General features: G+C 47.3%; 1 protein-coding gene across 2 annotated transcripts; it reads left to right on the top strand.

Annotated features, from left to right (window-relative positions):
* Positions 1-912: 912 nt before the first annotated feature.
* On the top strand, positions 913-18,578 carry CTC1 (CST telomere replication complex component 1). Of its 2 annotated transcripts, XM_074896987.1 has the most exons (24): positions 913-1,016; positions 1,096-1,244; positions 3,598-3,844; positions 4,722-4,918; positions 6,541-6,685; positions 7,068-7,370; positions 7,539-7,667; positions 8,002-8,228; positions 10,313-10,487; positions 10,572-10,772; positions 11,005-11,131; positions 11,333-11,447; positions 11,661-12,123; positions 12,473-12,562; positions 12,851-12,994; positions 13,262-13,332; positions 14,109-14,218; positions 14,546-14,711; positions 14,963-15,049; positions 15,135-15,294; positions 15,773-15,837; positions 16,752-16,914; positions 17,039-17,165; positions 18,098-18,578. In XM_074896987.1, the coding sequence occupies exons 1-24, from the start codon at positions 996-998 to the stop codon at positions 18,274-18,276; spliced, it is 3,861 nt and encodes a 1,286-aa protein (XP_074753088.1). In that variant the 5' UTR covers positions 913-995; the 3' UTR covers positions 18,277-18,578. The 2 variants fall into 2 exon arrangements, with proteins under 2 accessions (XP_074753088.1, XP_074753098.1); XM_074896997.1 differs by lacking the exons at positions 913-1,016; positions 1,096-1,244 and adding an exon at positions 1,373-1,666.
* The last annotated feature ends 37 nt before the right edge of the window (positions 18,579-18,615 follow it).

Here is an 18,615-nt window from a genome sequence, read left to right as displayed (position 1 = left end):
GGACTATGCCTGCTCCCAAGTTGCTTGTGCGCTGTGTGGAAGCCACCAATGGTGCACACACAGGGATAAAATAATGAGGGCCACGCAGCTACACGGCTCTCTTCCATGCTTTGGGCTTTGAACGGCTCTAACTTCCCAGCAGCAGGTTCCAGGAAGGAAGGAAATAGCAGAATAACCTGTTATCAGGCTGCAGCCATCTCAGGTGAGAGAGATGGAAAAGATGTTACCAAGTTTTGTCTAGTTCATTGCCTTGCCTTAAACAAAGCCAATACAAAATTAGCCCCTAAAGGAAGAATTGTTATGAACTGATGAGTACATTCTATGGAGAAGGGAATCACTTTTTAATGGATTGTTTCAGATTTATCACATATGAGCGGATGAGGCATACCCTTCAATCTTCGTGCTTTGGCCTTCCAAAAAAAAAAAAAGAAACAGCATTTCTCTAGAACCACACAAGTGTCAGAGAAGTCCCCATAAACCTTCCCTTTCGACTCTTCCCGCCACACGCTTGACGCTTACATTAATGTCAAACGCATCAGCTTCCACTTCCCAGCTTTCGCCAGAACTGGCAAGCCCACGCCACTCTCCCCCTGACCGCCGCCGCCTCCCCGCGACCTGCCAGGCCTTCCGTGGCTATGTGCCACGCAGGGAACCGAGCCCAACTCCCGGGCTCCAAGATTTCAGCTTGTCTGTCAGCGCGGCCGCTCTACTCCCGGCTTCCCGTTTCTCGCCAGCCCCTCTGCGGGACGGGCGGCCCCGGTGAGCAGAACGCCTCCCGCCGCAGGGGCGGCCGCCGCCCGCCCGCGTGGGACCGCCCGCCGCCGGGGGAGTGGGAGGAAGCGCCGAGCGGGGGCGGCGATTGGCCGGAGGGGAGGGAGGAGGCGGAGAGCGACGAGCTCGCGGCGCGGCGGCCCCTCCCGGCGGGCTTTGCGCTTTTCCCGCCGCCGCGTCGCCATGGCAACGCCGTGAGCCGCGCGGCCCGGCTGGGCGCTGTCATGGCGCAGCCCAGCGCGGCGGTGAGTGACCCGAGGCGGGGGCTCCGGGCGCCTTCCCCGCCGCACGGCGCTGAAGCCCCGTTTCTCTGCTTCTCCCTAGGAGCAGCGCTGGCTGCAGGCCGCTCGGGACTTCGCCCGCCGAGCGCTCCCTGCTTGCGAGGGGCCTGGCGGGCCGGAGCTGCCGCTGCTGGAGGCGGTGCTGCAGTGCCTGCGGAACGCGTGCGGCGGGGACCTGCCGCTCGGCTACAGGTGACCGAGGGGAAGCGAGAGGAAGGGCGGAGAGAGATGAGAGGTCGGAGTGGGGGGGGGGGTCCTTCTGGCGCCAGTGCCGCTGTCGTCCCTCGCGCATGCGCAGCACGTTGTGGAGGAAGGCCCCAGCCCGCTCTCCGCGCAGGGCCCGGCTGCAGCCACCGGCCGGTGGAGCGGAGCCGGGGAGGCACTCCCGGGAACTCAGCATGGCCCTCCCGGGAGCTCAGCACTGCGGCTGCATCAGCAGCAACAGTAGCTGCCGGCTGCGCCAGGCGAGTGCCGGTGGTTGCTGTGCGATGGCAGCCCCGGATGCTGGGTGTGGGAGGGATGTCGAGGACGGGTAACCGCATGAGTTCTCTTGGCTTCGATGCGCCCCCGATCGCTCTTGCGGTATGATTAAGCACCGTATCCGCTAGTCTGCGGTAGGTAAAGCGTGTAACCAAAGTAGGGCAGCTCGCTGAGAACGAGCTGCTGTGCTGCACGGCGTTTGCAGGGCAGCTTCCCGGTGGAAGCCTGCTAGTCTGCTCAGGAGGCTGGTCCTGGGCATGGTCTGCGAGGCCGTTGGGCAGTACAGGTCTGTTTTCAGGGTTGTGCTCTCACAGGGCGGGAATCCAGGGTAGTCGGGCTCGTATTTTAGATGGTCAAAGGCTTTTGGCTGTGTACAATCATGAAAAACATGCAACTTGCAGAGATTTAAATTGGAAGGTTTAACTCACCAGTTCTATCCAATATATTTCTTTCTTGCTCCAGCATATGGGAGAATGGCTATTAAAACCCCTGAAACAGCTGGCTTGGGGGCAAAGGTCAACTGGATTTGATTAGGGACTAAATAATTTTATATTAATATCTTATAAATGTAGGTGGTAGGGCCTTCACACCAGCTAAACTGATCTCATCTAAGCCATATTTTTTTCTGTAGACTATATTCTACTGTATTTTATATTTATCCAGAGGTTGGTTTATATTCAGGGGAATTCACAGAGAAGAGTTTAAGGTGGTTGATACTTGTATGAGGCCAGTGGTCTGTTTGTGAACAGCATACTACATCCACAGCTGACCATCAAGCTCTGGAGCACCAGAAGAGGGTCGTTGGTTTATGTCCTTTTCAGCTAATCTTTCTCCTGTTCATATTCCTGCCAAATACACAATGGAAGTATCTGCACAAATATATCTCTTTTTCTTTTTTTCATATATAAATACTATTTATTGCTGATGCACACCCATCACTCGTCTAGACTGGTTTCTGGCTTTGAACGTTTGACACTTGACAGTGAAACTCTTCAAATTCATACTCTCTGAATTTGATTATGTCCTGCTACTGAGCAAGTGGGTGTGGTGAATAAAGCTCCAGTTTCAGAACCTAAAATTGTCAGTGAACCTCACTGGAAACAAGTACCAAAATCACTGGCTGGAGACGAGTTTGTATTCACTCTTTCAGTGTTGATGTTAACATGGACAGAGGACTTTTGTTAATTCTCCAGCACAGAGAGCCAGGATATAAACAACAGTGATGAATGCTGCCATGATTGTATAAACACTGAAAAGTCTTAGAATCTACTGCAGATGCTGCCTAGTTCTCCCATATTTGGTACTGTGGCCAGTCTAAGCACGACAGATGCTGAACTGTGGATGGCTTCACATCTGGTTGATTTGATGTTACATCTCCTTCTCCCCCCTCTCCCCAAAGCCAGGAGGGTAGGTGGAAAGATTCAGGGCTAGCTTGGCTAGTGAAGGCCTAGTCTAATAATCTGGCTTGCTGTCTCTCAGCTTTGTGTTGTGTGTGCTATCCACAGGAGAGAATTTGTTCCAAAACTGTCATGATCTTCATCTAGAAGTTGTTCAGCCTTGCTTTTACTACAGTTCAGTGATTTTAGCACCAGATGGTGAAATTAGTCTGTATTTGCCTGTATTTGTTACTGATATGTAAACTGTATTGAGCAGTTGTTGGGGTTTTCTCACAGAATCTCCCATTCAAGTCAAAAATGTCTAAACTAATAACTGTTCTCCTTCCCTGCCTCCCCCCACATGTACTTGAAAACATGTTCCATTTTATCAACTCTCAGTTTTATTTTTTTGTTTTCAAGTCTTCCACATGCCTGCTCAGGTGACCATAGTAGCAAAGGGTGTCTGTTTTCAGAGAGGATGTTCAAGCCGAACATGCTGACTGAGCTGAGAGAGATCCTTGATAAATGCCAATGAATGGGTTGATTCTTGCCATGTGGTGTCATCAGAGCGTGCCAATAGCTAAGGCTCTTCTGCCTTAGTCAAGCTTTGTCCACTGCGGCAATTACTGTAACTCCCAAACTTTGCAGACCAGGGTTTCTCTATAGTCTTGCTTTTCTTTTCATTCCAGTTTCATCTCCATCTCTGACCTACAGCGTCAGCAGTGCATGGCGTGCTGCAGCCATCTGACCTGGAGCACTAATGAATTTAAAGAATGGGCTCATCAAGGACAAAGTTCTTTACCCATGGAGAGTCCTTTGCCAAGGACTTACTTGATCTTGGTTGGCTATTTAACAGATGGAAGGCAAGAGGACAACATGAAGTTGGTAGATGGTTGCCTATATGTGAAAGATCATACTGGGATAATTCCTTGTGAGGTATGTCCTGAGTTTGAGGGATTTTGTCTTTATTCCTACTTCTGGGGCAGTGCCACAGATCACCAGGGCCTTCAGATGATCTGCCAAAGTCTGAAGTGAGGGAAATAACATGACTGTGTAACAGACAGGAAAATAGCAAGCTCAGATCCTGCAGAGAGGATAGAATGTGTCAAATTTGTCATCACTAGGAGAACAAATATTGAATGCATTGGCCTGGAAAAAAGAGGCAGCCTAATGTACAGTTCTGTTCAATTCTCAGCAGTAGGAGGTGGCCTGGGAGAACTGGAGGTCATAGCACTACCCTCTATTGAATTCCAACTAGTGGAGCAGAAATAACTTTCTGGAGAGTTGTACTGGGTGTTCAGCAATGCACTGATCACATACTTTCAGGAAATAACAGCTTGCTTGGCAGCTGAAGTTCATTACAGGGGAAGTCTATGGTAACCCTTAGCGTGGTGATGAAAGAGCACTGAGGTTGGGCTTTTCAAGGAGTTGAAGACAAAAAAAGTTGTATCGGTATGAACTTCTAACTGAAAATACAGGGAAAAGAAAGCAAGTGAGAATTTTAGAAAAATAGTGTGAAAATAACCAAGCCCTTGCAGTGAATTAATTATCACCTTGACGGGAGGGTGTGACTGTAACCCAGGAACTGCTACCTGTAGACCTCAGCAAATCCAGATTTGCATCTGGAAGGACAGAAGCTCTCCAGCGGGCAGAGAGCAGGCAGACAACAGTGCTCTCGTTTAGTAATGAAGCTCAGCAGTAGAACAAGAGTTTGTGGTGTGCATGCAAGGGCAAATTAGTAACGAACATTGTAAGTAAAGCTGAGAAAATAAACCGTAATTCATCTCATTTATCTCATTATCTTTTGCCTTAGCTCCTGCATTTTGAACTTGAGTGGCTGGAGTCACTGTTCCTCTTCCCAAGCTGGTCGTATATACCACAGACGGATCGTAGTGCAGCAGGTTATGTGGAAATCTTGGCGGATCCAGTGCCAGTAAATCTCACAAAGGAAGTGCGTGACAGCATTCCAGTCACCTACCTCGCATCCGCCGAGCCACTGCTCACCTCCAGGTAAACACCAAGCGTGCTCCGCTCCATCGTAGTGCAGTTGCTCTGGTGTGGTAGGTGCCGTGAAGAGCACTTAGCTTAGGAAGAGCCAAATTCTGTGTCTGCCTGAGGTAGAAGCAATATGGTGAGCGGTGGAAGTAGAAGTTAGCCAATAAAGCTACTTTTCATTTATCAGCTGTTTCCCAGGACTTTACTGGAAGTTTTTATTCTGTATTTTGACAAAATGAGACAAATTTTAATTATTTCCTGATGTATTTTGATACTACAGAACAGATGAGAGAACAAAGTGATGATTCAACTTTCACTGAGGTTAAAATTCACTCTTCTGATTAGCACAACTCTTTTTTTTTTTATTTACAGTGAACAAAAAGCACTATTGACAATAATTATAGATTCTAATATGAAATTGATAGACACCATCGGTCAAGTTCTTATCAGATTGCTGAGATAAGGTGCCAGTTAAATGCCAGCTAATACTACTTATATTATGTGAAAATGTAGCCAATGGAATTTAAAATCGTACTGAAGTTGATAATTTCAGGTTGTGCAAGGTCATGTTTTATCTTCTTGAGCAGAGAATTCTCTCTATACTCTCTGTAATTTAATAATAATAAAACGTCAGTCTGCTTTAGTTTCTTCTTAGTTTTATTTTGGTTTAATTGTGTTTATTTGCTTGTGAGAAACTTACTTTAAGCTTAAGTGTTTTATTTAGCTCAACAGATCTTTCTAAACAAGAAAACTATTTCCATATTTCAGTGTACAATCTCAGGTTTTTAACATAAAATTCCTTTGCTGTTGCCTGATATCTGACAAGTTTTCCATGTTCCTTCGTTAAAAATGTTACCAATAAAGTGCTGGTACTAGTGTGTGTGGACATCCTGGTATTTCTTTTAAAAAGAGTCATAAAGTTGGATAATTGTTTCTATGTTTTAGCATAAAGAATGGGTTTGTTCAGACTGACTGGGGTGGTTATATTCCAGTCCAGTAGGAGTTGAAAACGAAAATGACAAATGAAATGAAAAACATTTGTTTGTTTGAAATGAATTTTTTTTTTCATTTTTTGAAATGAAAGTTTGAAGTGACAGACAGAAATGACTAAAGAAATGTCACCTCTCTCTCCTCTCTGCTTTCAGGTTTGCTGTTCTTTCACCCTGTGCCAAGTTTGTTAGGAAGACTCATTGTTATTTTCAGGCCTCTTTTGTTTATAGAGCTTCCACAGTGTCACATTCCATGAGTCTATAAAGCTGAATTCTGCTTTCTGCTAAGAATTGCATGTGACTTTTTTGCTTTTGACCTATAATTAGCTTCCTAATTTGTGGAAAAGCTTTTTGTAACCTGGCTGTTTTCTTGGAACATAGGAATTGTGTTGAACAACACAACCCTGCTGTCTTCAAATATTAAGGTTTTTTAAAATGTCAAAGGGATTTTGTATATAAAAGTTAAAAGTAAGAATTTTGTAGCCAAAAAATTGTTCTGAAAACCTCTCAGAGAGACGGTCCATGTTACCTTGTTGGATCTTTTACTTCCAGAAGGTGCATGCTGCATATTTGTTTATTTTACTTTTGAGATACTTTCAAGATCTTCTTTCATCTCTGATTTCCTTTACCTCCTCAATTGCCCTCTAGGATTGCATATAAGAAAAGAGCAAAGCTCGCTGTGGCAGGTGAATTGGTCAGACTCGGGCCTCTCCTTTGTATTCACCACAAGACGTTCTTCTTTCTGTTTCTGAAGTGCTTCACCTCAGCTGTTTGGGCCCCTGTGCTGGTACAGGTAAGTCCTTGGAATTTTGCTTACAAATTCACCGTCTGCAACCGTGTATGTGCTAGTTGATTAATTCTTTGAAGCTTACCTTTGACTTCCATGTTCGATTTATTCTTTCTTTTACTAGTGATTCTTTTTTTTTTTATTTATTTCCATGCAACCTACAATAGTCCTTGTATGTAAGAAGTCCAGTTCTGTGCCCTGCAGAAATACAGCCCTCCTCCCTCATACAGTTGCAGTGTCCCTGAACATCTTGCAGATAGCACCCTTTTGCTAAGGGTGTGAGGCAGTCCTCTTGAAGGAAAAGGTTTTTGGGTGGGCTTATTGGGGTTGGGGAGAATATTTTCCATTGCAGGAGATGCTGATGTCACTTTTGGTTTCTCTACTCTAGAAGCCCAACCAGCTGGCATGGCATCATATCCTCCAGCTGGGTCACAGGTACACAGTAACAGGCCTGAGTATGTCCAGCCTGAAGAAATCTGGACAGAGGATGTTTGTCACCAGTGTTTCTTCCTGCCTTCTGCCCTACTGTGCAGAGCAGGTGAGAGAGCAGCCACTGGACAGTGCTTGGCAAGGAGAATCCACTCAGTCTTCTTCCCTTGAGACTGCTGAGCAGCTCAGTGGCTCCTTGGAGCTGGGAGTTGAAGAGGAGAGGCCAAGATCAACCAAAGAGTCCAAGATCATCTCCTATGTGGTAAGGATTCCTAGGGTTAGCCTTCACCCACTTGTGCTCTAGGGTTTCCACACCTGGCCTGCAAGGTCTTATTTTCATCATTAATTTATACCTTTATTGCTCAGGCCTAGGAGTCCCTGTTCTGGGACTCTCTACACTCCTATAACTTCCTGTTTGCCTTCTGTTCAGGGAACTGTCACCAAAATACTCAATGGCCAAGCTGGTCTCTTTTTACTGGATAACAAAGTCTGCTTGTGCCTTGCTTACCAGCAGTTGTTGAACTTTGCACGTGGACTCCGACCAGGAGCATGTGTGGAGGTAAGAGGAGATAAGGCATAAAGCATTCAGTGGAAAAGACTCAGGCCCTGGGGATGGCTTATGAGTGTGTGGGTCAGCAGAAGACTATGGGAACATTGGAATTATTTCAGCAAGTATCTGAAACAAAATTGAGTATCTTACTGTCTAGGTTTGGTCATGAGAGTCAAAATGATTATTATATGATTCCTTCTTAGGCAGTGCTAAGTTTCTCAGGCCCATTGGGTTTATAGACATTCCAGTAGAGTGACAGAGGATTTCAGATGGGGTGATGGTTTTGGGGAGCTGTGGCAGACAAACTGTCTCTTCTCTGAAGTTGTGTGTCTGTGTATCTCAGCTCATCGATGTCCACCTCCTGCAGAAGCCTCTGGTATCCTTCCCTTTCATTGTACTTGGTGCTTGCCTGAGCAGCACTGTTGTGCTGAAGAGTTTTTCAAGGCTCAGTACCCCCTACCAGCCGCCAGCCTCTTCAGGAAATCTCTACTTACAGCTGCTCTTCCGCTATAATCTTGGTATGCCACTCTACCTCTTGCTGGTGAGCCTCCTGGAGACCTTTGAGGAGAGGTGAGGACAGTTCTTCCGAAGTCAGACTATGTGTAAATGTGCTTTGTAAGCTACCTGGGTGTCTTCTAGACCAAGGGTTCACAAAATTACTGTGCTTGAATATTAATAGCAGCAGCAATCGCTTCTGGTTTACTGGCCTAAGTAAGACATTTATCTAGATTTCACATCATGTCCGGTCTCCGAGGAGAAAATCCTGTACGTTTTTCAAGTGTGTGTGCAATAAGCCTACTGCTCTTAGGTAGCTGCAGCACCGCAGAATATGTGCTCACGTACTCCTGCCTAGGAAGTTTTGTCCTGAACTATGGAAGCACTGTAGGGAAGTCTGCCTGCCAACATGGTTTGCTTGGCCAGATGAGGTGGGCACTGAGGCGGGACCTGGAAACTGCTGCTACAACCAAATGACAGAATCACAGGATCACCTAGGTTGGAAAAGACCTTGAAGATCATCCAGTCCAACCATTAACCTAGCACTGACCGTTCCCAACTCCACCAGATCCCTCAGCACTGGGTCAACCCAACTCTTCAACCCCTCCAGGGACGGGGACTCCCCCCCTGCCCTGGGCAGCCCATTCCAAGGCCCAACAACCCCTTCTGCAAAGAAATACTTCCTAAGAGCCACTCTGACCCTGCCCTCGCACAGCTTGAGGCCATTCCCTCTTGTCCTGGCACTTGTTCCTTGGTTCAGGAGACTGACCCCCATCTCTCTGCACCCTCCCTTCAGGTAGCTGTAGAGGGCCATGATGTCTCCCCTCAGCCTCCTCTTCTCCAGACTAAACCCCCCCAGTTCCCTCAGCCGCTCCCCATCAGACCTGTGCTCCAGACCCTGCACCAGCTTCGCCACCCTTCTTTTGGACATGCTTGAGTCATTCAATGGCCTTTTTGGGGTGAGGGGCCCAAAACTGAACCCAGGAATTGAGGTGCAGCCTCACCAGTGCTGAGTACAGGGGTAAGATCTCTTCCCCGTCCCTGCTGGCCACACTTTTGCTGATACAAAAAAAACCAAAATCACAACCAAGATAAAGGCTCTTGTGTCCTGGCTGCTCACAGGAGCAGCAGCAGCTGCTAAGCCTATCACTTTGAGATATTCTGAGTGTGCGCATTCATTTGAGAGCCTCTGTCTTAGCAGATTTTCCCACACATGCTTATTTCTGGGTCTTCCAGATGGCTTCTTGCTGTCCCTGATGGCTGCACTCTGTTCACATAACAACTGTGGGCTGGTTTCTGCATTTACTTCTGGCTTCTGTTAGTGAAAATATTTGTGTTTGTTCTGGAATAATTATGGGAGATCACTGTAACTGCTGCCTTGGACTTTAAAAACTAAAATGTATATATTTAATCTTGAGCAGTAAAGTAGCAGTTTATGGAATGCTCAGTCTTCCTGTGCTTTACTGGCACTGTGGAATTTTTACTATGCTTTTAATAAAACAGCTTCACTTTTGCCCTGGGAATGATTCTAGCTCTAAGTTTCAATTTTTCTTAGCTCTTTCACTTTCTTTAAATGTGATTGCTAAGTCCTGCTACTGCTTGAAAATTGTTCCAGTGAGTTAGTTGCTATCTCTTTTCATTTGAGTTCACTTTCTTATTATTAGTAAGTTGTATTTTGACTGGCAGTGTGATCACTTCCAGGCATCCAAAAGCAGCAAGCTAAACTTCTGAAAGGAATGCAGTGCAAGGAAAATATTGGAGCAAGAGCAGCCTGTGGTTCTTTTGTCTGGTGACTTTTTTGCATCCTGTAAAAGAGACCCAAGTACACCTAATATGAGTAATTATATCAAGCTTAGCCAAAATGCATGTGTGACTTAGAGGGAATTATGTTTGGATGGTTTGGGGTTTTTTGCCCACTTGAGTTTTGAGACTTTGCCAATCTGTCCATTTCAGTATATTTTCTTGTTCCTTGTCTGCTTGCCTGACACAAATCTGCATCACTCTCTAAAGTTCCTCTTTTATAATCACTTCATGTTCTTTTTGTGCTCTCCTTAGTTCTTCTCCTACATTCACTCATAACAAGCAGAGATAATCCCTGTCTTGCTAAACTCACTAAAAAGCAAGGACTGCTAATGCTTCTGTCATAATTCTTTTTTCAGGTTTTCCTGTTTCTTTGGGCGCCATCGACTGTTGCTTAGCTCTACGCACCGAAACCCTGGAGCTGCTGAGAAGTTCCTTGTCCCCCTTCTGCAAGCCATGGTGCCAGATAGAGTGGAAGCAAGAGATATCTATAGTGAAATCCTAGAAAACATACATCACTGTCCCCTGCAGAAGGTGAGTAAATGCTCTGTGAGATGTTTCCTGTTCATCTGATGAGAAGAAACTCCTCTGGTTCATTCTTTCTTTCTTTTTACTTAGTATTTGAGCCTGAACCCCCCATTCCAGGCCCCATCCCTGTCTGCTGTTTGCCGTGTGGCAGAAGAGAAGAGCTGGGAAGGCTTCAGTCCATCCCAACTGCTCTCCCCCTTGGAGGCACAGCACATGGGCACCCAGGAGCTGAATCGCAGACTGGCCTGGTCCTACTGCACACTCTCAGCAGGAAGTTTCCAGCCCCGCCTGGTAAGTGCCTTGTTCCCTTTCCTCTCTGTGTCTTGAGAGTTTCCAGTTCCCCCCATGCCTTCCAGCACTGTCTGATGCCTACCTGTCCCTCCTGTTAGGGAATGACACTGCTTTTCTCATCTGTGGTGTGTTGAACACAGGCTGAATTTGGGCTGCTCTACACACACTTTGATTTATGGCCTTTAAAGATAGGAAGTGTTTGGTGCTCTTTGCAGCTTCCTTGCTGTTGCAGATACTACTGGGTGTGCTGAGAGTCTCCTCCAGGAGCAGTTCCCTCCAGCTGCAGGACAAGAGCAGTGCACTTCCTTGCGTGATATCCCATAAGGATGGTAGCCCCTTTGCCTGTACAGCTCTCATAGGTATGTCCCACTGAGCTAAATTTGAGAGTGCTGAGCTTTTGCTGTGCTGCCATCCGGCTCCCGAACAAGGAAGAGGAGACTTGGTATGGAGATGCTGAGCTGTCATTGCCTGGCCTCATGACTTTAAAATGAGGAAATTGAGCTGACTGGTTTTATGTTCTCTTTTTAGTAACTCAGCTCCTTGCTCTGATGTGTTTGCAGGATCGCTCTTGCAGGTGGAAAGCTATCAGCTTGTAGTGGAGAGATTCCTTCAGACTGATTTTCCCTCCTGGGAGCACCTGGCAAATCTGGAGCATGTGAGGGAGAAAAAGAGCAGGTGAGTCCCTTTATTCAGTGTGCAAGTCAAATCATCACCCTCCAGTTCTACAGCTATTTTGGATGATGGTAAAGCTGTTTATCAGCATAGTATCTGTCCATAGTATCAATTCTGCTGTTGGCAGAAAAGGTCATCTTTATCAGCAACAAACCCACCGTCTCCATTTTGTTCAGAATACACCCAGAATTTCACAGCTACTATTTTTTGTTTCAGTGTCTATGTGCAGTTCTGCTTTGAGGATGTTCAGGTTCTCCATGCTGCTGAAGGACAAATCCAGAAAAGCCTTAGGAGTGGAACCAGCTCTTCTTTGAGGAGGAAGGCTGATGGCAGCTTAACATCTGAGATGGAAACCCCAAAGGCAAAAATGCTGAAATTGGAGGATCCCAAGGCAGATACTGACCGAGATGAGAACTGTCAGGGAGGCCACAGCAGCGTTGGGAGAACCAGCTGTGTATCTCGCCTGTTCGTGGTTACCCAGAAAGAAGGTCTTATGTTACGCAATTACCAACTACGCAGAGAAGAAGATGGAGAAGGACAGGAGCTACAGCGCAGTTTCCAATCCACAGTGTTGTGGCTGGGCAGACCTCAGCTCTGGAGCCACCCCAGAGAAACTGGGAGCCTACCAGAGCTGGAGGAGACTGGCTGTGATGGTGAAGAGGACCTGAGACGGCAAGAAGTGAGGCAGGAGGCAGCTTTGGGGTGTGATTTGTTGAGGCTGGGAGCTGGCTTCTCAAAGATAATTATGTAGATTCCTAATCAGTGGGAAAATTATTTTTATGTTGGATACAGATATATGTTTGTGCAGGCAGCTTCTTTGTGCCACCCCATGGGAGTTCCATCTCCTCTCTGTCACCTCCCTGTAAATGCATCCACCTTATCTTACCCTTGATGGTGCTAACCTTACTTCTCAATCAAGATATCCTCTGCTGGGCTTGCTCTCTCCTTCCTGTATTTTTCATTTTCTACCTTTTTCCTAACGTTTCTCAACACCTTTTCTCTCTCTCTTCCTTCCCCTCCCCCACCAGGTACTGCTGCTCTTTATGGGAAAGTCTCTACGATGGTTTCCATTTCTGCACCTGGATGGGCTGTATCGCTTCACTGTGCCCTGCTGCTCGGTAAGAGAGAGGTTGTCTTGCTGTTTCCTCTTGTAGACTTTTTCTGAACTGCCACGTGGGAATCAAGGAGTCAGAGGGCAACTAAGCTCTTTTCGAGGCTTGGAATTCCCATCCATCTTGCCAAGGAACTGCTTCAGTTCTGTCTTTGGTTAAAATTCTCAGAGTTTAAGTTCAGTGGATTTTTTTTTTTTCTTTAAACCATCATCCTTCAGTGGCCCTTTTTTCCTGTTTAGCTTTCATCTCCTTCCTTTAATAGTCTTTTTTCTTGCCTTATCGCTCTTCTCTCAGGACTTGGAAGTGTTTGACAAGCTCTGTTTTCCACCTGTGCCAGCAAAGTTCCTGAGCAGGTCATCCTGCCCGCTGTGCCTGCCTGTCCAAGATACCTGGCACTTACAGCATGAGACATGGATCTCCTGTTTGACGGAGCGCCAGGTATGCGGTGCCTTATTGCTCTGGGCTTTCACGGGTGACTTTTAGAGCTTTCCAGAGCTAGCCAGAAAAATGTCGATATGGAATGTCTTGTTTATGAGACCATTCTTTAAGCTCCATTGGCTGCATTTTTCTGCCTCAGAATTAATTGGGGGGGGAAGCATCAGTTGTTTGACATAGCTCTAAGCATGCAGAGCTTGCCATTACTGCTCTGGCTGGAGATAGCTATAAACTACAATCCATCTCAGGCTGTGTCTTCCCCACTTCCAGCTGGCAACCAAGTTGTTGCTGACAGGCATGGACCAGAGAATTACCTCCATTCCAGAAATACTTCGCAACAGGTATGTTGGTCTGCCCCAAATTACCTGTGGCCATGTCTCTGGGGAATGTGTCTGTATTCCTCTTTATTGGAGACAGTACTACATTAAACAGCAATTAATTATCCACTCTAGAAATATGGTTTGGAAATCTTCCTGTGTGCAAGTAGTCCAGACTGTCCCCATCCTATTTATCAAAGCTAAAGGGATTGCAGGTGTCAAGACTGCAAAATGGTGTCCAGAAGTCTGAGCTGCTACTGGTGTGGACTAGGTCCCAAAGGCCTCTGCTAAATTCCTCTCAGAAGTGGAAACAGGCGCAGCAGGGAAAATGAGGCTAAATATGTGATGATTTTTGTTTCTTGATTGTTTTAGCGTAGACAAATACTAGGGTTAGAAGCATGTTCAAAGCATGTTTAATCTGGGGTGATATGTGTGCACACTGAAATCTTCACCAGTGCCTTATGGTAAACTGAGTTTTTCTTTGCTTGGCTTTTTTTCTCTAATTAAGAAAAACAATTAGGAGTTAAGCAGATGGGAAGGCTGTAATGCCTTTCCCTTTTTCTTCTTCACTGCTGATCCTGAAGAAGCAGAAAGTGAGTTAAAGGGGCCTCTTGTAGCTGGGTGGGGTAGGCTGCAGCAAGCTGCCCTGAGTCCAGTAGCTCAGGTGGTCAAAGGCAGGATCCCCTGAAACCAGGCTCAGGCAACAGCACTCCACCCTGTCCTTTGTGGCGGCCTTGAAGTCAGGCCTTCTTCCGCTGCCTTTGTCTTCAGCCCGGACAGAAATCCTGGTCTGCTCTCAGTTTCACAGGTTCCCTTGTTTCTTTCTCTGGTGAGATAGTGGAGAGAACCTTGTGTGCCTCTCCCAAGAATGAGAAGCCATCCATGGCTGTCGGCCTTCAAAAGCAGAAAGGTGAGATTGTGACAGCCTGCAAGGTAACAACAGATTGATTCTTGCTTCTCTCCGTTTCAGAGAGGTCTGCACAGGTCACTAGGCTAATTGTACTCCTGTATCTGAGAATAGTGGAAACGTGCCAGGATGTGGCATCCTGTTGCACATCAGAGGGCTGGGAAACTGTACACTGCATGTGTGTTGGGGATGGGAATTGGGAACAGTGTACCTGTAAGATGTGTGAGGTGGAAGAGTGATAGCCTCATAGTGATGAGAGGGAAAACACCTCTAGCTCGGTGACACAGTGCTACCTGTGTGTGAGCTGATGGTGTGTGTGTGCCTCCTCAGGGCGTCTGCTAGCTGCTGATCACAGCCTCAAGCTCAGCGTCTCGGCTGCTCCAGACTCCGGTGTTGTGATGGACATTTACATTGCTGCCACCTACCTGCAGCATCTCTGGGGTTTGCTACCTGGAGCCAAGATCCTCTTCCAGAACTTGGAACGCAAAATCTCAAGGTACCCCTGCCTTTAGAGCCCTGATCTAGGCCACAGCTCTGACCTCTCTTACTGTCTTTGAAACTGTCTCTTAATCTCTCTTCTCATGTGGCCTTTCCTCATCCTTTGTCCATACCTTTGTGTCTCTCAATCACTTGCTACAAATTATTTTCCTACCATGTTACAGATGAAGATCAGCCCAACCATCCCAGGAAAACTGAGCAGTTTGGTTTCTACAAGCTCTTTCTGACATCTACTCTCTCATATTGCAGATTCCATAATGTTTATTGCACATACATTGCCTCCAGCTGTGTAAGCATCATATCTCTGCCAGCTTCTCACCTACCTTTTCCTTCCAGGTGAGCTCAGGTTCTGTTCTCACCTTAATAGTGTCCCAAGAAAGGTTTCTGTGTTCCAAGCTTCTCACATTCCTGTTTCTTCTAGTCCCGCAGGAGAAGCCTCATCCCCCTCACTCGTGTTTCTATCCAGCCTGCAACCTCACCTGCAAAACCTGCCCCAGGCACGGATTTTATGCCACTTGTCCTGTGTACGGACTCTGTCCCTGCAGTGGGTTTGCTCGCTTTGCAGCAGCACCTTCAAAGAGGTATTCAAGCTCTCACAGAGAGAATTTGTGAGAAGCCTTGAAGATATTCTACTCTGACTCATCCTTTGCTACCATGTAGAAAAAATAAGAGTTCCTACCCCAATTCCAAAATCTCTTTTTCCAGTGTCTGAAAAGGACTTGCATATTAGAAAGGGACCAGAGTGACAACTGATTAGATGTATGTGTCTGATGCCAGGCAGGCTGGTGGCTGGGACTGGGGGTGGAGTGAGGACACTGAAGGGGAGACTCCTACTCTGTTAATGCTCTGCTTTTCCCGTGTTCACTGCTGTTGGGGTTCAGCACCTTGCAGCGGGTGTTTTTTCTCCCCATACCAACTTTTCCCAAGACACTCATTGCAAAGGCAGTGAAGTTCTTTAATCCTTTGCATATTTGATTAGGGGAGGGTTAACAGAAGCAGTGGCCCTTCCCCTTCTCTTACACCTGCCCATACTTAGCTATAGCTTTACTCTTCCTTCAGGGGAAGTGCACCCGACACAGTCCACCATGTCCATCACACACAGGCGTGAGGCAAGCCAGTGCATGGTAAGCGCTGGAGGGATTGGGTGTGGGAGTTGATGGGTAGGAGGGAACAAATTACACCACAGAGGGGAGGGGAAAAATCCCATCAAGTATGGGATGGGGACACAACAACAAAGACAGAAGTTAGAGCTGTCATGTCTTCCCAGATGTGAACAAACTGAACATGAGCCAGCAGTGTGCCCAGGTGGCCAAGAAGGCCAATGGCATCCTGGCTTGTGTCAGCAATAGCATGGCCAGCAGGGACAGGGAAGGGATCTGACCCCTGTACTCGGCACTGGTGAGGCCGCACCTCAATTCCTGGGTTCAGTTTTGGGCCCCTCACCCCAAAAAGGCCATTGAATGACTCGAGCGTGTCCAGAGAAGGGCAACAGAGCTGGTGCAGGGTCTGGAGCACAGGTCTGATGGGGAGCGGCTGACGGAACTGGGGAGGTTTAGTCTGGAGAAGAGGAGGCTGAGGGGAGACCTCATGGCCCTCTACAGCTCCCTGAAAGGAGGGTGCAGAGAGATGGGGGTCAGTCTCCTGAACCAAGGAACAAGTGCCAGGACAAGAGGGAATGGCCTCAAGCTGTGCCAGGGCAGGGTCAGAGTGGCTCTTAGGAAGTATTTCTTTGCAGAAGGGGTTGTTGGGCGTTGGAATGGGCTGCCCAGGGCAGGGGGGAGTCCCCGTCCCTGGAGGGGTTGAAGAGTCGGGTTGACCCAGCGCTGAGGGATCTGGTGGAGTTGGGAACAGTCAGTGTGAGGTTAATGGTTGGACTGGAGGATCTTCAAGGTCTTTTCCAACCAAAATGATTCTGTGATTATTATGAAACCTCCCTCTCTCTTTAATAAGATCCATTGTGTGGGACACTAGCCCTGTGAGGGAGCTGGGCATGGTCCTGACCTCTCTCCACATCTCAGTCTGCCTGCTCTCTCCACAGGGTGCTGGTGGAGGACGGAACAGGTGAAGCTTTGGTGCTGTGCAAGAACCAGCACGTGGGAGCGATGCTGGGTCTGAGCCTGCTTGAGTGGGAAGCTCTGCAGAACTGTGTGCAGAGCAGGGGCAGTGTGTCCATTCAGCACGGGGAAGCTACTGGCACAGGGGTGAGTGGGTTATTCTGGCAGCAACTGCAGCGTGCTGGGCTGGAGGCTCAGCTGGACTGGATTTCCCTTGGCTGTGAGTGTTCCAGTGACTCCCTGCCTGGCAACACACCCTTTCCTTCCTCAGTGTGTAGAGGAACCTGAGGATCTCATTGCTTGCTACCTAAGGAACCTGTGCAGGAGTCCCCTCATCTGTCGCCCTATCCTGCTGGATTTCAGCCTCAACAGGAAGCCCTCCAAGATCCTGCAGCCTGGTAAGCAACCACTGTTGGTTTTTGTAATATTTAGTGTGAGAAGGAAGGGAGGAACCATCTCATCAGGCTGGGGAAGGAGAGCTGCCCTCACTGCCCACAAAGCAAGATCTCTGGAGAATCTCTATGGTATTGTGAATTCTGTACGATAGAGCTAAGGTGTGTCTTAGCAGAACAATGGTTACACAAATAAAGAAATAATATTATAAAAGTCACTATCTACAACAGTACTGTATATGAATTTTTCTACTTTACACAGAAGCATAGAGCTGTTTTAGAGCAAGGTTCCCAGTTGTTGGATGGGGGTGGTATTCTGGCCAGCCAGAGTTATTTATTGTGCGAACTTCTCGAATCAAGTGGGCTTTAGCTTTAGGTGGGACAGCAGGTAGAGTCGAGACTAGACCTGGAAATTGTCCCCATGGCCACAGAATTTAAAGTGCTAAAGAGTTTTGAATTCATGGATGTCTGAGCTCCTGTTGCCACAGCTGTGCAGCAGCTGTGTTAGGGGAAAATTATTTAGCTGCTTGCGCTAACACTAGCACTTGAGTACACGTCCAGGTGCTGCAGGGGTGGATTTGCTAAGCTCACCACAGGATGCTCTGCTGTGGAGACATTATTTTTCAGCCATCACGTAACCCTGTCTGTGAGGCCGGGTTGCTGATAGAAGATCCAAAGCTGGGTGAATCAGCTGTGCGAGCAGCGCATAGTTCACAGCATTTCACAGTGTAGAATATCTGTTTCCTCCAAGTTGGAGGGATTCTGGCCTAATGCATTCATCTGCTTACATCCTGGATTCATGAATCATGCTGTCCTTTGGGGTTTAGTAGATGCCAAGCAGCTGCTACAAGGCCTTTCCTCCCCCAGCAACTTCCACAGCTGTGGGCTAGAACAGAGCCTTGTACTGAGTTGTTCCAAGTTGTGCCTTTCCCTTTTAGCTTCGCTGCAGCTGAGAAACTTCCGGTGCGGTGAAGTGGAGTTTGTGTCGCAAGTGGGACCTCGACCGAGCCTGCTGTGCCTGAATGTGGAGGAGGTTGAGCAAGGCACCTTAAGCTATCTGAACAGCAAGAGGATTAGGAAAACATCTAGTCACTGCCAGGTGGGAGCCACTGCTTAACAGCTCTCCCAGTGGAAGAGGAATTACGGAAATACCTACTGGGATTGGGAGGTCTTTTTTACTCCTTTCCTGTGGGAGGACAGACCTGTGAGCACAGGGTGAAAGGTACAGTGAAGAAGCTGCTGCAACTCGTGGAATTCTTGACTGGTCGTTCTGGACCGTTGCCACCAGCCATACTGTGCTGTGTTTTGGAAGAGAGATGTTCCATATTTCCTACATGATAGAAGTTGCTTTGGGCCTAGGGCATACACATGTGTGTATTTCATGTGGTAGTATCTACTAAATAAAGCTGTTAAAATACAGTTTAAATAACACCGTATATATTTTAGTATTAGGGAT

Source organism: Athene noctua, chromosome 1, assembly GCF_965140245.1.
Source record: "Athene noctua chromosome 1, bAthNoc1.hap1.1, whole genome shotgun sequence".
Classification (NCBI taxonomy): Eukaryota; Metazoa; Chordata; class Aves; order Strigiformes; family Strigidae; genus Athene; species Athene noctua.
This window is presented reverse-complemented; position numbering and strand designations above follow the sequence as displayed.